Source organism: Larus michahellis, chromosome 8 (assembly GCF_964199755.1).
Source record: "Larus michahellis chromosome 8, bLarMic1.1, whole genome shotgun sequence".
Lineage (NCBI taxonomy): Eukaryota > Metazoa > Chordata > Aves > Charadriiformes > Laridae > Larus > Larus michahellis.
Genome location: NC_133903.1, coordinates 16,778,799 through 16,801,792, shown reverse-complemented (window position 1 = coordinate 16,801,792; position 22,994 = coordinate 16,778,799). Strand labels below are relative to the sequence as shown.

Sequence of the window (22,994 nt, the reverse complement as noted above, 5' to 3'; positions counted from 1 at the left end):
ACTGCTGTGGCCCCCCCACCCACGCCATCCCTCCTTATTCTCGGCTCCCCCAGGGGCAGATCTGCTGTGGATTTGGAGCAAGGGGAGAAGAAAAGATGCACGCGGAGTTCAGGGTCTGTTATTTATTTACATAAAAACACTGACTAGTGCCACAGTTCCACTTCTGAGCAAACAGCAGCTGCCTGGGCAGCCAGGCTGAGTTTACAGCCCTGTGTACTGAGACACCCCCCCAGCTTGTCCTGTGGGGGGGTTCAAGCTCCAGCTGCCCGGGCTGCAGGGCTGGGGGCCAGGGGAGGGAGGAGGAGGAGCAGCCACAGAGAGGCTGAAAGTGGCTCCCAGGTCCCCTTACCCTCATCTGTCATAGTGCTGCTGGCAGCTCCTGTCCCTGCCCGCTTGCCCCCTTCCTTCTGCCCCATAGCAAGTGAGCTAAAAATAACCCCCTACACCCACATGCAAGGAGGAACCCCACAGGGTGTGCGCCCACAGACCCGGGCAGGCACGGGTCTGCTCCAGAGCTGCGAGCCGGCTGCGGCCTGGTAACAAACACCTCTAATCTACAGCGCCGGGGCAGGCAGCGACATGCCGGGTGCATTTCTCGCTAACAGTTTGCCAGGCGGACGAGGAACTGCCAGGGGCTTTCCTTCCCCGAAAGAGCCACGGCAGGGGCTGGGAGGAGGCGCATGCAGCTGGAGCAGCCGTGGCCGCTCTGGCAGGACGGAGGTGCTGATCAAGGGTGCAGTGCTGCTGCCGTTATCCCCCCTACCGCGCCTCGAAGGCGGCTCTGCCTCTCCTGGGGGAAGGGGCTTTGCCTACGAGCTACACGCTGACTGGGCTGTGAACCACGCTGAAATCTGGCACGCGTGGCACTGCCCTCCCTGTCTCCTTGGCACTGGGCCCCTTCCTAAAAGTGCCACAGGGGCCATGCTGCCTTGTGTCCCCCTTCCCCTCCTGGGGGGGGCAGCTGCCCCTCCCCACCTGCAGCAGCTCCCTGCGGGGCAGCGAGGGGTGGGCGCCTCCAGCAGCTGCTGCTTTTCCCCAGGTTGCTGCAGGCAAGAGGGCCCTCACAAGCGCCCTGGAGGGTAAGGGGGGGGTGCAAAGGGATGACACCCCCCACACACACCCCAAACACACACTCTCCTGTGCGCTGCAGGGCAGCCCCACAAGCAGCTGGGGTCTGGGCCCACCTCCCCTGTGTACCCGCGCCCGCATTGCCAATCCAGCCGTTCACAGCAAGGACCAGAGCTCGGGGAAGGTGGACACAGCTCGGAGCGGGAGGGAGCCGGGGACACACACATACACACCACTGGAGGGTAAGCAAGAGAGTGTTGGACACGCGTAGACTAGGACGGCAGCGGGAGAGGGGCTGGTGTCATTCCAGTGGCTTGGGCTCCCGGAGTGCTGTTAGCACATGCGCTTGTAGGTGTAGATATAGGCCTTGCAGTTGGGACACGTGTGTGTCACATCCTTGAAGTCATCGAACAGGCAGGGGATCAGGCAGCAGCAGAGATCGCACCTGGAGCACAGAAGAGGCAGAGTGCTGTGAGCGCGGGCAGCCCCTGGGCACAGCCTGCGGGGACGGCAGGGGGGGAAGTGGGGGCACGCGTGGGGTTCGCTGTGGGGCGTGCTACTACGATCTATGGCTGTACCAATGTGGCTCCCCGTTATCCTGCTGCTCGGCAGTGCTACTACGGTCTATGGGTTGGTAAGACTCTGAAGTAACTTTTGGGACATTTGGGAATTGCTTAGCAAGGCTTCACGATAAAGCGGAGTTAACCTTTTTTTTTCCTTTGTGTGAGCTCTGGTTTGTACATTGGAATCTTCTAGAAAGAACCGGTTACAAGGCCCCAGCTCTGCTTGCAGCCCTTACCCCACGAAGCAGCAGAAGAAGCCAAGGAGGAAGCTCATGAGCCCAATCTCGTAGGTGATCTTGGTGGTGATGGCTTGCTGGCAGTGGGGACACACCGTCTGCACAGGGGCACCCTGGAAGATCTCTCCCTGCAGCACTGTCACTGTGGTGGCCGCCCCCGATGGGACAAGCACCGTTGCGGTGTGGCCACTGGGAGAGGGGTAGTGGCCTGGGGCAGGGTAGTAGCCCATGGGGGGGTGAGGACCTGGGGGAGGGTAGTAACCTGCTGGGAATGAGAAAGGTGCACAGGTGAGCATCTTCGTATGTGGCAGGAGAGGCCAGACCCTCGCTGGGGGCTGCTGCCACACCACCCCCTTGGGTATGGACTCGGGGCCAACCCCGCTGTGCCCCCCCAGCCCACCCCCGGGAGCCTCGCTGCAAGCCCCACATGGCAGCCCCAACCCCCCTGTTGTGTCCCCCCCCGCCTTCACTCCCCAGGGCACCTTGCGGTACTCACCAGGTGGCACGTAGGGCCCGGAGCTGTCTGTGGGCATGTGAGGGGGCACGAACCCTGGCTGCGAGGGCGGCTCATATGGGGGCGGTCCAAATTCAGGAGGGGGGATGGGAACCCCCTGGGGCTGTCCCACGACTGGGGCGACGCCATCTGAAAGGAAACACAGAGTCAGCAGCTGGGGCAGGAGGCGGCAGAGCTGGTGGGAGACGGTGGCTCGGCTGAGTGGTCTGGGTGCCCCAGCAGGGAAAGGGGACATGATATGGCAGGGGGGGCTCCCCCCTCCCTGCACCTCATCCTCTGGGCCACAAGAAGCCCAAATTCACCCCATGTTACCCACAGCAGCGAGCAGAGCCAGGCTATGAGCAGGGAGTGCTTTTTGCTCTCGTCACTGCCCCTGGGAACTCCTGCTACCCTGGAGGGTGATACGGTGACAGATGGAGCCGGGCATCGCAGCACCTTCCCTAGCGCGCTGCTCGTCGCAGGGCAGAGCTGCGCCCCCAGGGACACCATGCTCGCCCTGCTCCTGCCCGCTCGGCAATGTCACCCCAACATCCCAGAGCTGTTGGGACCCTCAATACCTGCCGTGGGGGGTGGGCCGTTCTTCTCTTCTATCAGCGGAGCCGAGGGGCCTCCTGGGTAGGGTGGCGGAGGGTCGTTGGACATGGCTCAGGGTGGCCCTGCAAGGACAGAAGCCTTTAGAAGAGACACCAGCTGCACATAGGCACCTGCCCAGCGCTGCGCGGTGATTGGGGACGGAGGTGGCAGGTAATGGCGGGGTCCAGGGCTGCTGCCACCCGTGCACTGGTCACAGCTTCCCCTCCCACCACAGGGAGAAACAAGGCCACAGCCCCAGAGCTGGACAGGCGGTGACCCAGGCAGCGAATCCGAGGTGTAACATCTTCCTGCCGGCTCCGCAGCGCTTCCCCAGTAAGGCCCACGCGTGCTGCGCAGCAGCCCATCGGTGCGGCTCTCGGCTGCCTGGCCCTGTGCCGGGACTGGGCTGGAGGCTGCTCTGCCCAGCGCCTCGGCTGCAGCGTTACGGGACCAAAGATGGGGAAAAGCTGCCCACAGAACCCCAACGCCACCCAGCAGCGTGACAGGCAATGCTGTGCCCCGAGGGGATGGCAGCCTGAGCCTGAAGCACAAACTGTGGGGCAGAGGGTGCAAACCCCCAGAGAGCATCTCTAAATGCTCTCATCAAGTGCATTAAGGTAAGACACTCTTTAACAGCCAGAGACATTATTTTACCGGGGTAAAAATTACCTGTCCTCTTCCTTGCAGCAAGGAGCTCAGAGGCCTCGACAGAGCTGACAAAAACAATTCTTCTGTGCAGTGTAGGCTGGAAACCGGCTTATCCCACCAAATCTGTGCCAAAGGAGACAGCAAGAGAGTTACAAAGATGGAGAAGCCACTGCTAGAGCGCTGCCTTGGCCACCACGACAAACCCCCTCCCCTCCCCGGTGCAGGCGTGGAGAGAGCGGCTCTGGGCAGGAACCTCCCCAAGCGTGTCCCCTCGATGGCCGGCACAAAGCCATGTGTCCTTGGCACATGAAAAAGCCCCACCGACATGCTCTGACCACCAAGGAAGCGCACCAGTGTCAAGAAACGATTTCTCTGTTTACTCTGGCTCAGTTTTATCTGGTAGGACGTGACTAAATTGGGAAATACAAATGAAAGGCTGGTCACTCGGTACTTGGGAAGGCTGCCATCAGGCATGGCACACGGTGACATTGCTATCAGAGCTCAAGGAGCAGGGCTAGGAGCTCCCCTTGGGGTCTGAGCAGCTATTTGACCCCCCCCTCATCCTTTGTCCCCAAAGGGCCCGGCTCAAATGTGGCCCTGCTTGTCCCGTTCCCCTTGGTGTCCTGCTCTCCTGAGGCAGGTCAGCATGCTGCCAGGATGGTGCTTTCTCAGCCAGTCCCACGGGTCCCACTCCAGCAGCTCCCACCTGAGCAGGAAAAATGCATCCAGGCTACACCCAGCCTGCAAGAATCCCATGGGCACATCCAGGGTGGCTCTGGGACCCCAAGAGATGGCCGCAGCAGGTGCTGCTGCCCCATCACCCCCCCCCGCCACCAGGCATGACTGACAGGCTGCCCCGCAGCCCTGGCGAGGCACAAACTGCCCGCTCAGCCCCAGGGAGCTCGGGGACGACAGGGTGCCAGAGCGGGGCCGAGATGGGCAGCACCCCTCTGGGGTCACTGCTTCGGGAGGAGAGGCAGCAAGGCTCCCTCTGGCCCCAGCCCCAATGCCAGGCACTGGGCAACTTGCCCAGGGCATGGCACAAGCCTCCGCGGGCAACGGGCCAGGCTGCCCACCCTGCCCGGGCTGCAGGTGTGCCCAGAGAGGTGCCTGTGAGCCACGGCCCCCTCCATCTGCGGCTGCTGGGTTAAGCGAAGCCAAAGCCTCGGCAAGCATGGGAAGGACGACCCATCTCTCCCCGACCTGCGTGGCTTCGCTTTATTCCACTCCTGGTTTTGTAGCGCAGGCTCCCTGCCTCCGAGCAGCCTCCTGCAGGGTGGCAGGAAATCTAATCAGGTCACAAACCAGCAGAGGAGCACCATTCCCCATTGCTGATCACCCCGAGATGGGCAAAGCCCGGACTGGCATAGGGTCTCCCCAGAATGTCCGTATTTACTGACTAATATTTCTCCTCGGAGGTCTTAAGCACTAGGTTACAGACACACAGCTTCAAAGGTGGCTGGGGGTCGTCTTCCTCCTGCTTTTCTCTCCGTTTTTTTCCTTCAGAGCCAGGGGAAGGAGAGCCGTTCTATGCAGCAGGTGCGGCGGATCTGCCACGGCACAGAGCGCTTCCAGGCGGAGGAAAGCACCCGACGCACAGCGCAATGCAGAGCCCTCCGTCTCCTTCGGTGACCTACAAAGCTACAAATTGGGCTGTGCTCTTTTTAGCTTCACTGGGGATGTAAAGAAAAGGAGGCCTTATTCTTCTGAAAGTAGCCAACCAACCCACCCGGCACACCCAGGAGCCTCAGACCTTCCTGTCCCGGCGCCTACATGGCTCCTGGATGAGCCCAGCGCAACCGGAGCATCCCCGAGTCCTTACCTGGGGACATCGGCTTGTGGAGGAGCTTTCCTTGCCCTCGCAGGCCAGCTGAGCCCACGGCTTTTGTACCGTACCAGCTCTCCTCCCATCACGGCTCAGATGTTGCCTTCCCATAACGTAACATCTTCCAACGCTCCCCAGCCCTACTCCCCCCCCATCATCAAAGCAGCTGGTGAGAAAACTCCAGTGAGGAGACCACGAGGCAACCCCACCCACGTGCTCCATCAGCCGCTTCAGAAACACTCATCAGATGAAGTAACAGCCGCAGCCTGAGCCAGCAGTTAATCCTGCCGCCTTGACCAGCAGGAAAACGCGGCCACGAGCACGAGGGCCAGTGGATCTCAGAGCCACGCAGGCACTGGGATGAAGGAAGCTGCAGGGGCCGCAGAGCTGTTCTGCTCGTACTTGGCAGACTCAGTCACTCTTAATGCAATATTCTGCTTATTAAGAGAGATCCGTAAAGAGGAAGACGTTGGCTGTGTGCCCTTCCCGGGAGGAAAAGAAAGCCTGTTGCTTTTAAGCCTCTTAGAAGCTGATTCTCCTGTGCTTTCTTTTATCTTAATGGGAGAAGCACAAAACCCGCCCCAGCCCATTTCCTCCAGAGAGCTCTGTGGGGAGCTGGAGGGCACAGGGCTTCTCCTCCACCCTCGCTCAGCACTGGGCAAGAGTTACCCCAGAACACCACTCGCCGCACTGGCACGGATGACCCTGCAGTATTCACTCTCAAAAGCAACGTGGCCAAAGCAAAGCAACCCCGATCCTCCCCCTCCTATGGCAGAGAAGAGGCAAACGTGCCCTCAGGAGCCAGCTCGCGGCCCCCCCTGCAACGAGGCAGAGCGTCCCTGAGCAGCACCCACCCAGCGCGGGGATTCCACCCAGGAAAGCGCCCCCGTCGGGAGTGCCCTCCTGGGCTGAAGCAGGTCAATGGCACGTGGGTGCAGGCAGGTGAGCTGGGAAGGTCCAGCCTTCAAACAAAAACCACAGCAGTATTTTGCATCAAAATGCGACCCCAGAATCACGTATAAAGGACTCTTGCTGCTGGTTGTTCCTGGTTTTACCCGCTAACCTTCAGCGTAGCTGACTGACTTTGTTCCCTCTGCCTTGCCAAAGAGGAGCAAGACGTCTCCTGCCCCCGGCACCACCACCGAGAGATGAACTTGGATGGTCTGGTGGCAGCTCACAGCAGAGACTTGCTGGCACGCAGAGGACACCCCTGGCAGGCTGCGCTTTGCCCCAGGATCTCCAGCCACCCAGGCCAGCACAACGAGCCATTCTGCCAAACAAAGCTGTCCCATGTTCTCCAGGCTGGTGTATTGCAGCTGAGCCACCAGTGCATTTCTGTGTCAGGAAAAGAGCTTAGATCAAACTAGCAGTTCTCACATGGGAAGAAACATTCCCAAAGACTGCAGAAATTGCATCCCCACTAGGGCTTACTGGAATGACCGTGCTCATAGACCAGTTGAACGCCTAGGGGGAAAAATAAGTGCTTCACAAAAAATTTAGGCTAAGTTTACCAGGCTTAAGTTCAAGATCTGATGGAATCACCAATGTCTAGTGCAGGTCCTTCGGGAACAAGGACCCATCGCAGGATCGTAAGATGCAAAAGGAGTTGATTACCAGTAAAAGGATGGACAGAGGAGATGCTGTTTCCATCTAAAAATGCAGACTCGTTCCTCGTAACTGGAGAACAGCTTTTACTGGCTCCTCTACTTTAAATTAGCAAAGAAGATGAACCCGCCACGCAAGCACAGCTCCCGTTAAACGTAGGAGACAAGCGAAGGGCCTCCATGGGCTGTCAGCGTGACAAACCAAGCAGAACAAGGATCAGAGGACAGAAGGGACCTGTTGGATCAGCCCTTCCCTCTTTCCCTCTCTGGGGACAACACCCCAATACTTCCCTTCATATGCCAGCGGTGTGTTGGCTGTCCTGCTCCTGCTATTCCCGTGGGAAGCTGTGCGACAGCAAGCGTCACCCATGCGGGCATGTTCTCTGGCACGTGCTGCTGTAGCAGGGATGGCACAAAAAGCTGCATCTGGCCTCGCTGCTCCAGCGAGATTCACCCGCCCCATCCACGGGCACACCAGTCACCCGTGGCCCTCCCTCCCTTACCATCTCGGAGCTTGTGGAGTTTATGGGTGGCTTGGATTCAGCATGGACATGAGGGACTGAACCACAGCTGCATGGCAGCCCATGCACAGGCTAGGCTGGAGATTTGCTAAAGGAAACAAAAGAGAAAAGATCCAGGTTCCCACCGCTCCCGCAGACAGACGCAACCAGGAGAGCACGACTCCATCACAGCTCCAGGGACAGAAAGGGCTCGGCCCACCCCAGCTACGGCTTCAATCTGTGCGCCCACCCTCCGGCTGCCTCTGTGCTCCCTGGTCCACCCAGGGTCTCGCTTCAGGCAGCTTTTGGGTGAGGAGAAGCAGGAGCAGCAGGTCTCTGGATCCCCCCAGACCAGGGTGTAGCTCCAGCCCTGAGAGGTCTGTCTGAGGTTTCCCTACAGCAGTGAGCACAGCCAAAGAGCCGGTGGGGCCGCACGCCGCCCTGCATACGGAAACACAAGGCTTTCTAATCCACCTCCTTCCCAAGCTCAGCAACACTGGCTCTAGTTAATTAGGGCTCGATACCCCAAAGCCCACAGTTCCCATTACACATCCAAAACTGGTGACCACAAAGCTCTCCCAGCTGTGGTGATGCGGGGAGCTGATGTGTTAGGGTCTAGCGTTCCTGGCTGTATTTCCCTCTGCTCACACAGGATCACTGCGGAAACAATTTGGGATTCAAACATGGCAAGAGGAAAGGTCTGCCCATCCAAGCCGCTCTCCAAACAGGTATGGTGGGCACCACTTATCAAAAACAACTGAACCGTGGCGTGCAGTGGGACCAGGGAACATCGCGCCACCAGGACAGATTCTAGCTGAACATATGCTAGCGCACCATAAAACAGCTAATGTCATGAAGAGGACGGTCACAGATAATTCCTGCACTGCTTGGAGAGCCAAAGATTTGGTCGGTTAATGCTGTTCTTCCCAGGCAGCAGCTGTGTGCGCTTCAGGTTGCTTCCTCCCGGACGAAATCACCAAGGGCGAGACAAAATCTGAGAAGGACGGAGCAGATCACTGGCAAGTCTAACTCACGTGCAAACCCTGCTGGTGCAGCGCCGGCCCCGTGCAGCTCTGAGTCTGCCTCACAGCGCAGCTGAGATCCACTCCCACAAGCAGAAACACGGCCTGCATTGTCCTTGCTCCTCCTGCGTTTGATAGCTGGAGACCCACGGTGATCAGGCTTTGTTTTCCCTACGTGAGCAATGGCTCCGGACACCGAGACAGGGAGCAGCGTTTGTTCATACTCAACCACCTTCAGTGACGTTGGCACTTCAAAAGCTGCTGCTGCACGTTTTTGGAGCTCTTCCTCCCCAAAAAATAACTTCCGATATTTAGAAAAGAAAAAAAAACCACTAAAATTAAACAAATAAATAAAAGGGCACAACCACTTCCATCTTCACTGCACATCAAACAGACACAAATTCCAGCTTCCAGGCTTTTGTAAATACATCTTTAAAAGCAAACTCAAGAGCTCCGAAGAAGCTGGGCTCCCTCACTGATGCTAGCCTCTTTCCTTTAAAAAAGGAACAGCGTTGTGGCCGACACCACCCCAGCCTTCCTAGCCCCAGGAAAACTACCTGTGTGCCCCGGGATTCTACCTGCTCCAGCAACAGGGAAATACTGAGACTAGGAGGGCAGATAAATATGCTACATATGAGCACAAAAGGCAGATCAGATGCTGGTAAAATGTCATTTGACCAAAAGCCTCCTTTAAAAGGGCCTTAGGGGTAGCAAGAAGAGACTGAACCGAGCAGGGTTGGATGAGAAGTGGACAGAGCCATGCCCTGACGGTGGCAATCACAATCGCCCTGCATTTCTGAGCAGCATCTCCGAAGCCCAGCCTGGATCTGCTCCGCAGCGTGTTCTCCACGTCCCACCTGTGCCACAGTGCAAGCCAGGGATGCTCCCTCTCCACGCACATGCCCGCTCCAACACAGCTTGCAGGGATGTGGCTCAACTCCCACCGCCCCTCAAAGCACCACGCGCAATCCATGGCAGACAGCTCTTACCTTGAAAGGAAAGACAGCAAAAATCCCTGCTGGAAAAGCAGTATCAGTCGTTACTTCTGCCTGGTTTTTTAGGTGGAACAAAAAAAAAAAAAAGATGTTTTCCCTGTGAGGGAGCCAAACTTCCGCCTCAGCCTCTCCTCTTCCCATGCGCATTTGCTGCCTCCAGCCTGCACACCATCTCCCCAGAGCTGGGAGGGAAGGAATAAACAGCAGACAGTGTTGCAGCCTCCTTTGGAAAGAGGATGCCCTGGCAATCCTCGACCAGGCGTCACAGTACCCCCTTCCTTTACCCTGCCGTTAACCCTAGCAGCACCTCCTCAACTCATCATCCTGGTCCTGGGCAAAACAAGAGGGCGCATGCCTACAACACACTCGCGCAGATGGAAACCTAAGTTAAGGACTAACAGAAAGGTCTGTTCTTTTTCTGAGCGACTCAGCTGCATTTCCCCAAGCGCAAGCCCTGCGCCTCCGGCACCGCTGCCAGGGAGCGCAAACCCACCGTGCAGAAACAGGCAGGCTGCTCGCAGAACAGCGGATTTCTCCCACACTTCTGCAGGCAGATCTCAGCTGCAGAAAACCGCTGCTTCCAGCAGGATCAGGCTCTTCCTTCGGCGCGGGGATGGAGAGCTCTGCTGGCGAAGCAGGACAGAAGCAGTCCTTTAAAACAATGGACTGCCGGGGGAGAAGGTTATTCACCATCCAAATCCAGCTACGTCAGGCGGCCCAAGCTCTCCACTCTGCTCTACAGTATGCGAATCTCTGGAGGAGCATCCTCATTGCAGTCATTTACCTTGGGACCTCGGCCATGTCGTTTGACCTTCTGTGTGCCACCGTAACCCAGCTGGCAAATCAGCTAAGAACAGGAGCCTCGCTGGAAGCCAGGTGCTGTCTCCAAAGCAAGATTTCTCAGGGTATTAAATCCAAAGCACAATCAGATAATCTCCACAATGCAGCCCAGGCTCAGCTGCCCTCAGCCAGAGATTCAAATTACTGCTTCACGCAGCAGCTCTGTATGGATATCAGGGAAGCTGGACACAAAATCCCCCTGCTTCAGACAAGGATGGTTTATCTGCAAAACCCACAAAGGGTTACATGCGGGAGGAGTGTTTGTCAGGACCCGCTGCCGCCTCTGGGATTCTCTCCAGTGCTATTCGCCTCCAGATGGGCTGACCGAGTGCTTGTTGGCTCTCCTCACCAGGGCTGCAGAAACAGCGTTGCCAGGACCTGGTTAACCTGAACATTTAAAGAAAAACCAGCCGAAATGAAAAGAGCGAACTGGGGTAGCTCTTCACTCTCTGCTGCGGGCTCTCAAGCCGCAGCACACAGCTGCGGGAAGCATCACGCGTCTGCAGAGCTCACCGTGCCGGCGGTGACATCCGACAAGAGCCAAGAGGGGCTGCAAGGGAGCCTGTGAGCTACCAGCGAGGAGAGGCCACTACCCCACACTTCAAAACTGAACCCCAGCCCTTACACATTTAGGGGCAGCGGGGAAGGCTCAGGCATGCACAGAGCGCTCTGGACCACCAGGGCAGCTGAACTCAGCCCCCAAAACCAGTTTTCTGTGAACATGGAGCAAGCACAAAGCATGCTGCAGCTTTGCACGCTGCTACTGGCCCTGGAAAATACACTCCCTCCCAATCCCGAGGTGCTTTCTGTTCACACCTTACCAGCTGGTGACCTGGCCTCACGAGAGAAGAGAGAGTACAATACGCCAGGTGTTCTCACGGATGCAAAGATGTGATTTAAAAGAAACTAACCTGAGTTCCTCTGCACCTTAGCAATCTGCTCCAGAGACTTAGATGAGAAAAGGAGGGTGCTGCAAGCCAAATCTCTCTTTTCTGTGAGACTTTCACTGAAGTTCATGAACAGTCCAAGTTAACACTTGGTAACGTCTGTGGGAAAGCACCCAGCGATATCAGCAGCTATTGCCTGGAGTCTTGTGCATCTATTCAATTTTTCCCCTGAGAGGATAAATACTGCATTACATCATCCATTTGATATCCAGTTAATTATGTTAATAACATGACCTGCAATAATCCAGAGCAACCGAAGCTAAGTTCTCCTCTAATACTAGTGTTTTAGCATAACAGCACACCTAACTGTGCCCCAAGACTAGTTGTTCATTTAAACAAATGAAAAAAAAAACAACCCCAGCTCAAGAAGCTTAATGGCAAGCAGGAACCCCAGCAGAGACCGGGCAGAAGCTCAGCAGTTGCTGGCACTAAAGACGGTCACAGCTCCGTAGCTCACCTCTGACGGCAGCCCAGAACAGATGCTTAAGGACAAGTTAGGCAGCAAGCGAAGGCAGAATGACCCCCCCCGTCAGCCCCAACAGAGAGTTTTAGAGATTAGGCAGCCTGGAGTTTCTCCATGGAGCACCCTAATTCCTTTGTAGCCCACCAGCTCGCTGAGCTCGGCCACAGACGGCGGTGGCAAGTTCTGCTCTTCAGTTACCTACACGGAAAAGCTGCTGTCTCCTGCTGTCACAGCCTGCTGCCTGCCCATCTCAACGGCACCTCCCAGCTCTTGCACGGAGGAGATGAATACAGGCTGATTACCCACTACGACTCACAGCACAACTTGGGATTTTAGAGATTTCCTTTCCAAAACTATACTAAAAATATTTTATTCCTTTATGCACCCCATTTTTTCATTACTCCCTCATTCTATAGAATTTTTTGAGAGAAAGTCAAATCATACAGCTACATCGTTGCTGAATCAAACTGATTAGGTGTGTGGCTTCCATTAAATAACACAGTAAGCTCCAAGGGAGGAGGAAATTACAGTCATAGAGGATCAGCACTTTTGTGGAGATGTAGCCACATTTCAGTTTCAGAATTAATCAGAGCCCCACGAGCCTATTCAGAATTCCCTTGCAGATTCTGCCACACAATGAAACGATTTCGAATACGTTTGTGGTGATTCCAGATCCTTTTTCCTTCCAAGTGATACATAAAACATGGGTGATGGTACTGATGTTTTCTTATCGGAGGCATAGCACCAGCTTGCTGTAGGACCCACTCCAGTCTCCAACACCATTAGCATCTTCTGTCCTCCCAGATAGCTCTGCCTTGGCGCCAGAGAAGCTGCTGACGTTTAGATTTAACAGGTACAGTGTCACCTTGCTTTTTTTTTTTTCCTGAGGACTATTGAGAAGGGCTCTATGTCACTCCGTTTTATTTAAGACCATAGCTCGCTCTTTGCAAAGCAGCGTTGTTTGGAGCTGAGCAGGAGTGTGTGCTTAAGGTCTGAGATCTCTCCCGAGTCCTACTGCCAACAAGGAGGACCCAGAGACACATGCACTGGAGGAACTCCTCCGTGATGAGGCCGCTCCTGTTATCACACTCACCTTCTTGCTCCCACACAGCATGACCAGACCTTCCCGTTTCCAGACCAGGACCTCTCTCGGGGTGGCCCAGGGCTAGCGTGGGGCTCGCTCATCCCACGGCAGTTTGGCAGGAGGAGGGTACCCTGCACTCCCCTGCTGCCAAGCCCAGCTCATCTGGGTGGCTCAAAGACAGATGACAACGTTCCAGCTCACAGAGGGGGAAACCCCTGGGTTAATCAACAGCCCCTGACTGTGCCCAGTGCTGGGACATCTCCAGCATCACCGTGGTGGCTTGGAGGGAGCGCTGGGACGCACCCCTGAGTCACACGCAGCTCCTGTCGGTCCCATTTCTCCCTCCAGTTCCAGCCAGACTTGGCTAGTCTGCACTGACTTCCTGGTCCAGGGAAGTCATTTTTACTTCAAAGCATTTTGTGACTTCAGTTTCAAGGTCCTGGCAGCTCCTTCGTAACCCCTTCCCCAAAACTCTGTTGCTATCTGCTGAACAAAGCCACATAATGAGCTGCTACATATCTGTCCCTCAGATCACCCCAAAAGCTGCTTCCCCATGAGCCTCATTTGCCACTACTGCTTGCTCGGAGGCAACACACAGCAGTCCTGCCAGGGGAGATGACGAGGACATGCAAAGCCACATCATGACCCTGGCTCGCTTAAATGTAAGCAGATCTGACAAGAACATTGACCAAGATACAAATCAGCTAGCCAAGTTCAGCAAGATCTGCAATCGGGCATGCAGAGCCTTTGAAAAGAAGAGGGAAGGAAGAGAGATGATGTCCTCATACTTCCCCAGGCACCATCCTAGTTTTGGCATGTGTGGGACATCACCTAGATATGAGCAGCACCGACTCCAGAACTGCAGACGAAGCAAGCAGAAGACCTCTCGCTGAAAATCTAGACAGCAGCGGGATTCAAAGCATCCCTAATACGCAGCAACACATCTCCTCAAGTCCCTGCTCTAAGGTTTTCTAAACCCTTTCTCTGCCTCTCTGTCCAGGCAACACCTCACCGCTGTACTGTTGAACTAAAAGCATCGCTGGTCAGAGGGTTTCAAACAGTCCTATGGCTGGGTCACTGCTCTCACAGCAGGGGACAAGATGGGTGAAAATTCAAGCGCATAATACCAAGATGCCCTTGGGGCAGGTAAATAGCTCAGCCGCTCTGGGGGACGCAGGACTGAGATCCTCTCCTGAGCCTGATGGAGACAGAGCAGCTCCCACGGCTACACCACCAAACAAGCTGGGAAACGTTTTCTCTCTCATCAGAATAGCCCAGCAGCCAGCTCAAAACCGAGTTCCCACCGCACTACTGCATCCTGAACCGTGGCACCCAAGGGGGAGTCTGAAAGCCTGAGTGTGGCTAAAATAACACCTGTAGCTTGAAGCCATGAACTGTGGGGCAACCTCCATTCCCAACATGCAAACAGATGACATCTCTGTGGAAGAGCTACAACAAGCCCAGGAGAAGAGATGATTTTTTTAACAGCAATGGAAACGGTCTCTAGTCCCAGCTTCACTCTCTTGCTCCAAGACTACGTGAAGATTTTGGAGGAGCTGAATGGTCACAGCAGAGCAGGTGGGAAGAGCAAGTTGGGCTTCCAGCAAAACACCCACATATCCTGCGAGCACTTCCTTATATACCATGAAGCAGAATAAAGGTGCTAAGGTAATTGGAAGGCAAACTGAACATGCCTTTAAGAAAAGGGCAGCATATGCACACACCAGCAGCAGCTATTTATCCAGTGGTCAGTTAAAAACGCAAGCCCAAAGGAGATGGCAGCAGCATGGGAATCCCACTGCGACCTCTCTCCTCTAATGCCTGTTCTAGTCTTTGTCCTTCCCTCCAACGCTCCCCTTCTGCCATGCATTGGGTGACTGGGAACACAGGACTGGTGACTGAGGACGACAAAAGCATGCCAGGTTGGAGAGTCACTGCAGCAGAGGTACAGCGTTGGCTTTGGCCCATGGTTTCCTCCCAAAATGATGCTGCGCTAAACCCCAGGGGTTCCTTTGCCTCTCTTAAGAGGCTGGCCTGCTATGTATTTGGAGGAACAATCGATAAAATTCAACGGACTGATTTTCATTCATCGCCAGCCAGAAATCTAATCTCTAGTTAACAGCACGACCCTGAACACAGATATCACATCTATCATTTAAGTTATCTGCTGTGGATGGAGCATGAGTGGATTTTACAGCTGCAGTGAGCAGGGCTGCCTACATCACAACAACTAATTTATTCTCAGAAAGGCTAATTTAATCTGGCAGTGAATGTTCTCAAAGCCTCCTTGCACAGAAAAGCTTTAATCTTGGTTGGCTTAACAACAATACAGCATATCCAAAAACATGGAGGGACGCTAAAAAAGAACACTATCCTTGTGTTTTGAGTCCTCTAGTACTTTTGTCTGAGAAATTTCTCCTGGTAAGCACAGACCATGAGAAAACATAGAGCGCCTCTGTTTTTTTTCAGAAGCCAACTGTGTTTTCAAGGGAAAATATACAACAGCTCAGGCTACATCCCCCTTGCGTACAACTGTGTCTTGACAGAAAGAGCTGTGCTCTTAATAAAACTAAAACCCAGCAACGATTGTTAGTATTAGACAGGACGTTCACTTCTAACCGCCCATCTGCACAGCAAGAGTGGCGGCCAGCATGCCTGGTCCAGGCTGCACTACCTGCCGCAAAGGTGACTCTCCCCAGCACCATCTACAGAGGAATAACTTCTGAAGACATTCAAAAGCCCTCCTGTTAAGAAGCTGTGTAACTGCATCGTGAAGCATTTCAGAGAGAGCATCCTTCCAATTTCCAGCCCCTGCAATCCGTGGGGGAGCAATAACTAATCAAGCAAACAGAAAGCTTTTTTTCCTTGTTTTTAAATTCTGTTTCCGATTTCCCCCTTACTTGTGAAAGGATGCACGGAGGCAGCATGCATCCAAAGTCACGCCTAGCCATTTGAACCGGAGTGTGCTGTCTCTTAGCTCGGCAATGAGTCACCGTAGCACCTGTGTTGTATGGACACGGCATGAAGAAGTGCTCCTCACCTTGCAAGGTAGACCGCTGGAGAGCCAAGCACTGTCCCTTGGAATAAGAGGGGCTAAAACAAGGGGGTTTAAAAGTATTACAATAGAATCCGAACCAGGATAACCTTCCACGCTCTCAGGAGTGTCACCATCATTCTGCTGCAAAAGAAAAGCTGGTGCTGTGCAAGGCTCACAGCCTGGATCAGCCAAGGGCAAGATGACGTCCAACAGTTCAGGATGATTCAGTAATTTGGGAACCAGGCAAAAATCAGAGGGAAACAGAGCATTAAGACAGGCCAGAGGAGAGAAAAACCACCAGAACAACACAACGCTCCCCTTGTTCCTATCTGTCAGGAACCGCTGTCCCAAGAATAGCCTATTCAGAAACCAGGAAACTCAGAGAGCAGCAGGGAAGGGCTGAGTCATGGCCACTTGAAAAAAAAAACAACAAAAAAAACAACACAACAAAACAACCCAAAAGGGAAGGAGAGAAAACACGGACAGCAGCTGTTCTGTGTCTTGGAGATATGAGCAAGCCAATCCAGAACGTATTAGCCAATCTTTATTTTTAAAAGCTCTGCAAACACACGGTACTGCCATAAAAAGCCGTCGACCCTTCCTCTGCTCTTGGGAGGCAAATTTAGCTCTGGCTGAATCAGGCAAAGCTGGTGGCGTTTCCCGGCACCAGCCTCTCGATGCAACACCCGTTCACCCGTGCACGGCTGCCAGGACACAAACTGCTCCCCGTTTATGCCATGATCTTTGCCTTTATTTGTGCCTCTACAGCATTAGCCTCCCAATATCACAAAGACTTACAGGCTGGACAAATGCTTTCCAGAGGAAGTGCGGCCCATTTCAGGGATGCTATTAGCAGAGGGTGGGGAGCCGTTTCCCTTACCCACACTGGAAGGGCACGAGGTAAAACATGACTTGGACGGGTTTCTTACAACTCCTTGCAAACGTCCGAGCAGAAGACAAGTGCTCCCATCCCGCAGCCAGCCTCAGCACTGCCCAGCTGGCCCCCGGGAAGGCCAGGCTATGGTTAAGTTTTGCTCAAGTCTTCCCACGTGACGATCTTTGTTCCGTGACCTAAATGACATCAATTTTACAATAATTCTCCCCAGGACAGTAATCTTATTCACTCACCCATAATCTAAAAGATTATACCTGCTCTCCAGCTGTGGGGCTCTGGGAGGAAGCACAAGGGATTTCTGAGCAACGAGGGCTTATTTTTAATACAATTCCTCGGCTACCCCTCACAAACTAGGGAGGGGTCTGTATCTTTTCAATCAAATAGCTGTGCTTCAAAACATGTTTGGGAAAAAAACACTCCAATTCATTTTATATTGCACTGTGAGGTTCTATCAGATTAAAGATGCAAAGACAAGAAGTGGGAAGACCCCCCAAGTCCGTCCCTGCAGGGAGCAGGCTGACTGTGCCTACCGTCCCCAGACTCTGGCAGATAACACGTACTCACATGTAACCGTGCCTCAGCCACCACGTCTTGTCTCAGTAAAAGATTTAATTGTCAAATGACGTAAGTCGGGGCTTCCTTTGTAAAGAAACATGCAGTAGATACCATTTGGGGACGTCAGCGCTCACTAAAACAACACTGTCTGAGATCTGGAGGGAGGCGGAAAGCGTACTGTGTCTACACACACAGCCCAACAGCGAGAGAAAGTCTCTGTGCTTTCCCTTTTTACATCTGCAAAGTCCTTTCAGCCTGAGAGTGGGCTGTATTTTGGGTTGTTTTGGTTTTTTTTTTCAGGGAGCCATTATAAACCACGGGGGGAGCTCAAAAAGCCTAACTTACCCCCCTGCAGCAGTCTGAGAGCCTCTCCCTGCAGCCCGCGCAGGTCCTCAAGCTTCCCACCCCCCATCCCAGGCAGGGCAGGGGAATGCACCCTGCTGAGAAGGCAGCTCCCACACACCCAACTGCTTCCCAGCACCAGGACTTGCTGGGATAACTGGGATAACAACAGAAAGCCTTCGCACACAGACCCAGCCTTGACGCTAACTCCCACAACAGGAGCTCGAGGAAAGCGTCCCAAAGCAAAGAGGCTCTCATGGTTCAAATTGTAAGTAAAATTCTTTTTCTCTGCGACCACGCAACGAGGAAATAAAGATGACATACAGCTAGAGCACGGGATGTGCATGTATCGCAACAAGATGTGACGGATGGAATTTACGATTGTAGGATGGAATGCAAGGCAAAACTGTAAGTATGTAAACTTCAAGTTAGAACGCTCCCTCCAAAAACACATCTTCCGAAACTGTTAATAGGTAGCCACCCTGTTAGGGCAAGGTAGAGAAGATTTTCTTTCTAAATACCAAGTCTGGGTATCAAAGAAGGGCCGGGGACATACACAATAGGGAACGCCTACCTGCACACTGGTTCGGGGCAGAGGGACCACCATCTCAGCACAAAGGCTTTCTCTTAAATTTGCTTAATCTTCAAGAAGACCGGGCATTATTCCATTTTCTTAATGAATAAAGGAAGTAAAGGAAACATAATGATTACTAATGCAGAGTTACCTTACTAATCACCATAGGTAATAGAGAAATATATTACTTAATTTGCACAGAAAGCCCCAGCTTACTTCTTCATTCTTTGAACATCTGAGGTTCCATCACGCTAAGAGGTACAAAGTCGAACACGCACGGCCAGCAGTTGTTCTTCACAATTCCTAAGATGCCAATTATATTGCCATCTTTTGGGGTTATTTCTTGTCTTTTCTTACTCTAAATTCAGGCCTGCTAAGAGAGTTCAGATTAAAGATAGCTGCACTAAAGTGGGGCCTTACGCAGGAAATGTGCAGCATGAAACAGCTTCCTTCTGACCTCCATCCTCTACCCAGACCTCTGACCAGCACAAGCCTGCTGTACTCCCTGCGCTCTGAAATCCCCACAAACACAACAAATTTTAGACTGCAGCCACGAGGCAGCTCTGAATGAATGAGCCCAAAGCAAAACCATAACAGCAGCCAGCGCGTTTTGTGCCAGAAGTAAAAACTGCACTCCTCCCGACTCAAGAGACTTTATACTGTTGAGAAAATGGATTGCGGTTTCCTACGGCATCTGTTCTAATTGATCAGAGAAGGAGATTCGTCCTTTGCAGAGCAGACAAGGATCTGACACTGCTTATGAAAATCGCACCGCTTATCTCTGGTTGCAAGACAGATACCGAGTGCTGATCAGGACAACAGGACAGGGGACAACAGGGAAACAGCAAGGGGAATATCACATGCCAAGGCAGAAGTTGCTTATCATGTGTTTTTTGAAGGAAAATACGCTACATACACATCTGTGTTTGCAAACGTGTGTGCTCAGATGCCTTGCTCTGAAATCTTCAGGAGCACCAGTTGGTTCCAGCCTAGAGTACTTGCCTACATAACAGTTGCAAAATCAGGTCCTGGAAATAAAACCAACCCAAAACCTCCAACAATTTGCAGAACTGAAGTTCCCACTACAAACCACCACTTTTACTGTATTGGGGAGAAGGGAAGAGTACTGTAGAATTAAAATCTTTCCTTTTAGAACATCATCGACTGCTGCTAAGAGCTGTGAGGCGTACCAGCATCTATTTGTTGTTTTCCAACTCTCCTGCCCTCCCCGTTTCCAGCAGCTTCGCACAGACCAGTCTGGGAGAACACCTTCTCATCACAGTTTGATGAGAAGTTGGCCTACCTGTCTAGAAGCTCGAAGGTATATTCAGTCCTGCTGCCTTCGTTATTATTTTAATCTCTGTATTATGCAAATACCGTTTCCTCCTTGTCTCACCTGGCAGCCATCAATCTTTTCCTTGGCTTGGTGCAAAACTGAGTAAACGTGAGCCTGCGCACAGAAAAACTATCAGAGTACTGACAGTACATTCAGCACGCGTACAGAGCCATGGTTGCAGACCCTACAAAAAACGCTATTAAAAAGAGTTTAAAAAGCGTAGCTTCTTTCACTCTAAGATGTTCTCGCCTGATTAAAGCAATTATAAGAAATCAAACGTAGGGCTTTACAATGGTAACACAAACAGACGTAGAACACCTAATTTCATACTTCTCATAAGCAAAAAAGTGGTCTTGGATCAGAGCAGATATTAGAAGTCTGTGTATCTCCTTCCAAAACCACTCATCCTCATACTGGAAGACCTCTGCATCAACCACATCCTTTAAATACAAGTATTTATCTGCTAAATTCACGTGTGAAGGGGGGGAAAAAAGCTACTCTTTTACATGATAAAGTTACTTTCATCCCTTCTCTCGCTATGTTAGTGAGTAACACTGGCAATGGGAACACTTCTGCAGATGACGGCACTGTGCCAAGGACCCAAAACCCCCTGAAACACATACGTGCGGGTGTGGTGGACAGGCTCTAGTCTGGCCCCTGGCTGAATGCCCTCCAGCTACAGGAGCTAAAGCTCCTGTACGTTAGCTGTGCTCCCAGAGTGCATCTGCCAGTTGTGCTCCATCCAGAAGCAAAGCTTTGCATCACTGTGTGGCTTCCCATCCACAGAAAGCATGGATGATTAGGAGGTGAGCATCAAAAACATGCTCATAAACCAAAACAAGGCGCTGATGGAGATACCCTCCCTCCTTTCGTAACAGCAGCTGAGCCAGAGCTCCAGTCAGAACAGAAACATGAGGAATAGAATTTCAGAACTGAATTTCAGATGCAGGACCTGTTGAAGGAACACAACAAGAAACTCAGCACGGTCTTCCATCTTCTTTGGAAGGGCTCAGGTTCTGGTTCTGAAAGAGAAGCTCCCTCTCTGTTAACTGTCCCAGTCACGCCTGTGGCAAGGTCTTTTGGTACTCAGCATATAAACAGGTACATCCCCTCTGCCCAGCATCTCCCTGCATGCAGCCCCGCACAGACGCAGCCAACGCAGCCTCACCACCCATACAACAGCAGCTGGGGAGGACCGAGCGTGTTTGCTCCACTTGGCATCACTTGGGGGACATCTGGGGACGTTGCTCCATCAGCCTGCCCTTGTTACAGCCCCATCCCCCATCGGTGCCCAAGCCACACCACCAGAGAGCCTTGAATCAGTTCCTAAAGTCATTGCCTCCCTACCTCCAAGCAGGAATTCCTTCCTCACATAATGCCTAAGGATAATGGAGCAGGTACATGACTAAACGCTTCCAGGGATTTCCTGGGGCGCGTGGACATTGCTACAACATTTAGAAGCTTTAGGGAAAGGGAAGTTTTCAGCCTGCACTTTCCACACTCTGTTTAGTTCCTAAAAATGAATGAATGACATACTATGGTTATATATTACGCTACCTAATACTCACTCTAGATTCCCCTATTCTAATTTCCCCCACTGCCTATTCCAGTCACACGCTCTGGAAAGCAGAAGGGCCCCCGCTGAAATGAAAGCCCTATTTCAAGCACATTGGTTGAAAGGGAACAAACAGAAGGATATCTCGCATATTCACAAAGCGTTTCTCTGCAAGTTTTACGTACAGCCCCAAACCACTATAATTATCATTTAAAACATTTCTATTTAAAATCATCGTGCCTGACCTAGTCTACCACCTGATATTTTAGGCTCAGCCTGGAACGTGACGGCCGCCAGTCCCCTCACCAGTTCTCACTGGTGCATGGAAACTCTCTGTGAACGACTTTTCCAGTGACACCTTGGGCAAGGGGCACACACCTACATGACTTGGAGAAGTTTAACCTTGAGTGTGACTCCTGCAGATGATCCAGAGGATGCCAGCATGGCGGTGTCCGTCCCAGCCTGCCTGTTCCCGCTCTCCTGGATGGTCCTGGAGCTCTTCCTGGGATCCCAAGCCCCATCCCTCCATTTAGCAGCAATGACAAGCCCCTGTGCTTTTCATAAAGGAACTGAATGCTGCCTTAACAGCTCCCACCCTCTTGCCTCTCCAGTCCCCTTGGGAGGCAGAACAAGATCACACCACTCAAATGGTTAAAGACCTCCCAGCCTAGCGCTAACATTTATTCATTGGCATTTGTTGTTGTGCTAGTCAAATGAACTCGCCTCCTTTCACACTGCCAATGTGCTGATGGACAATATCATCCCCATCATCATAATTTCTCTTCCTGCTTGACAAGCTTCTTTCGGCTCCTCTAAAAAGGGCTCACCATTCCCAGTCGCTGAACGGGCAGTTCCAGCCCAAGCTCATGTCTCCCGAGCAGGGACGATTGGAAGCACACACACTTGTACCTCGGCCTGGCTCCCTCTCTCTGGGAACGGATTGTATTCGCTCTTCTCACAGCTGTGCCCTGATGGCAGCTCCCAGCCGTCCCCTCCGCAAGCCAGTACCACCTCGGTCAGGCCAGAGCGCTCGCCTTACAGCCTTTCCCCAAGTACACGACCTCGCTTTCCGTCCGATTAAATTTCATCCCGGCACCCGCTGCTCCAGCCCTCCCGGATCCTCCCACCCCAACCCTCCCCTGCACTGCTGCGGGTACAAAGCTGAAGATTTGTAAGATTTTAGCAGCACTTTGTGACCGCTGCGGACAGCCCAGGGCCGCCTCCCCCTCTCCCCGGCCCACATCACCATCCACGCATCCATCCCTCTTCTCTCCGCAGCAAATGCTCCCGCCACCCAGACCTTCTCTCTGCCTGGAGAAACGAGGTCCTCCCGCAAGGAGTTAACCGGGGATTTATTTTCATCCCTTTTTTTTATTACCGGCGGCGGATTGTGCTGGACTTCTCCGGCGTTTCCCCCCACACGTTGCTCAGTGTCTCCATCACTCCAGCCGCGGCCTGCCCGGCGCTGGGGGAGGCACCGGCCCCAACCGGCACCGCCGGGCCTCCCTCCCTCCCCGCCGCCTCCCTTCCCCTCGCCCGGCCCCCCCGGTGCCCACCGCCCGACCCCCGCCTCGGCCTCCTGGGGAGGGCACCTACCGGCTGCCGGCTCCCGGCGGCGGCTCCGGCACCTGCCGGCTCCGGGGCGGGGCGAGGCGGGGCGGGCGGTGCCGCGGCGGGGCGGGCCTGGGCCGCGCTCTCCCGGCGGGGGGCCGGGGCCTGCGGGCTGCTCTCCCCCTGCCGGGCCGGGGCCTGCTCCCCCGCGCCGGGCTGCTCCAGGCCGCGGCCAGGGCCGGGCCCTGCTTCCCTGGGCCGGGCCCT

General features: G+C 53.7%; 1 protein-coding gene across 18 annotated transcripts; it reads right to left on the bottom strand.

Moving 5' to 3' along the window:
• Nucleotides 1–103: 103 nt before the first annotated feature.
• CDIP1 (cell death inducing p53 target 1) lies at nucleotides 104–22,915 on the bottom strand. Of its 18 annotated transcripts, none has more exons than XM_074598086.1 (8): nucleotides 22,773–22,820; nucleotides 10,042–10,775; nucleotides 9,543–9,602; nucleotides 3,624–3,725; nucleotides 2,939–3,037; nucleotides 2,364–2,510; nucleotides 1,868–2,132; nucleotides 110–1,513 (listed from the first exon to the last, which is right to left on the bottom strand). In XM_074598086.1, the coding sequence occupies exons 5-8, from the start codon at nucleotides 3,021–3,023 to the stop codon at nucleotides 1,402–1,404; spliced, it is 609 nt and encodes a 202-aa protein (XP_074454187.1). In that variant the 5' UTR covers nucleotides 3,024–3,037; nucleotides 3,624–3,725; nucleotides 9,543–9,602; nucleotides 10,042–10,775; nucleotides 22,773–22,820; the 3' UTR covers nucleotides 110–1,401. The 18 variants fall into 18 exon arrangements, with proteins under 18 accessions (XP_074454184.1, XP_074454187.1, XP_074454198.1 ...); XM_074598097.1 differs by lacking the exons at nucleotides 9,543–9,602; nucleotides 10,042–10,775 and adding exons at nucleotides 18,286–18,383; nucleotides 18,502–18,655 and having other exon boundaries at nucleotides 22,773–22,815; XM_074598096.1 differs by lacking the exons at nucleotides 9,543–9,602; nucleotides 10,042–10,775 and adding an exon at nucleotides 18,286–18,383.
• Nucleotides 22,916–22,994: the final 79 nt, after the last annotated feature.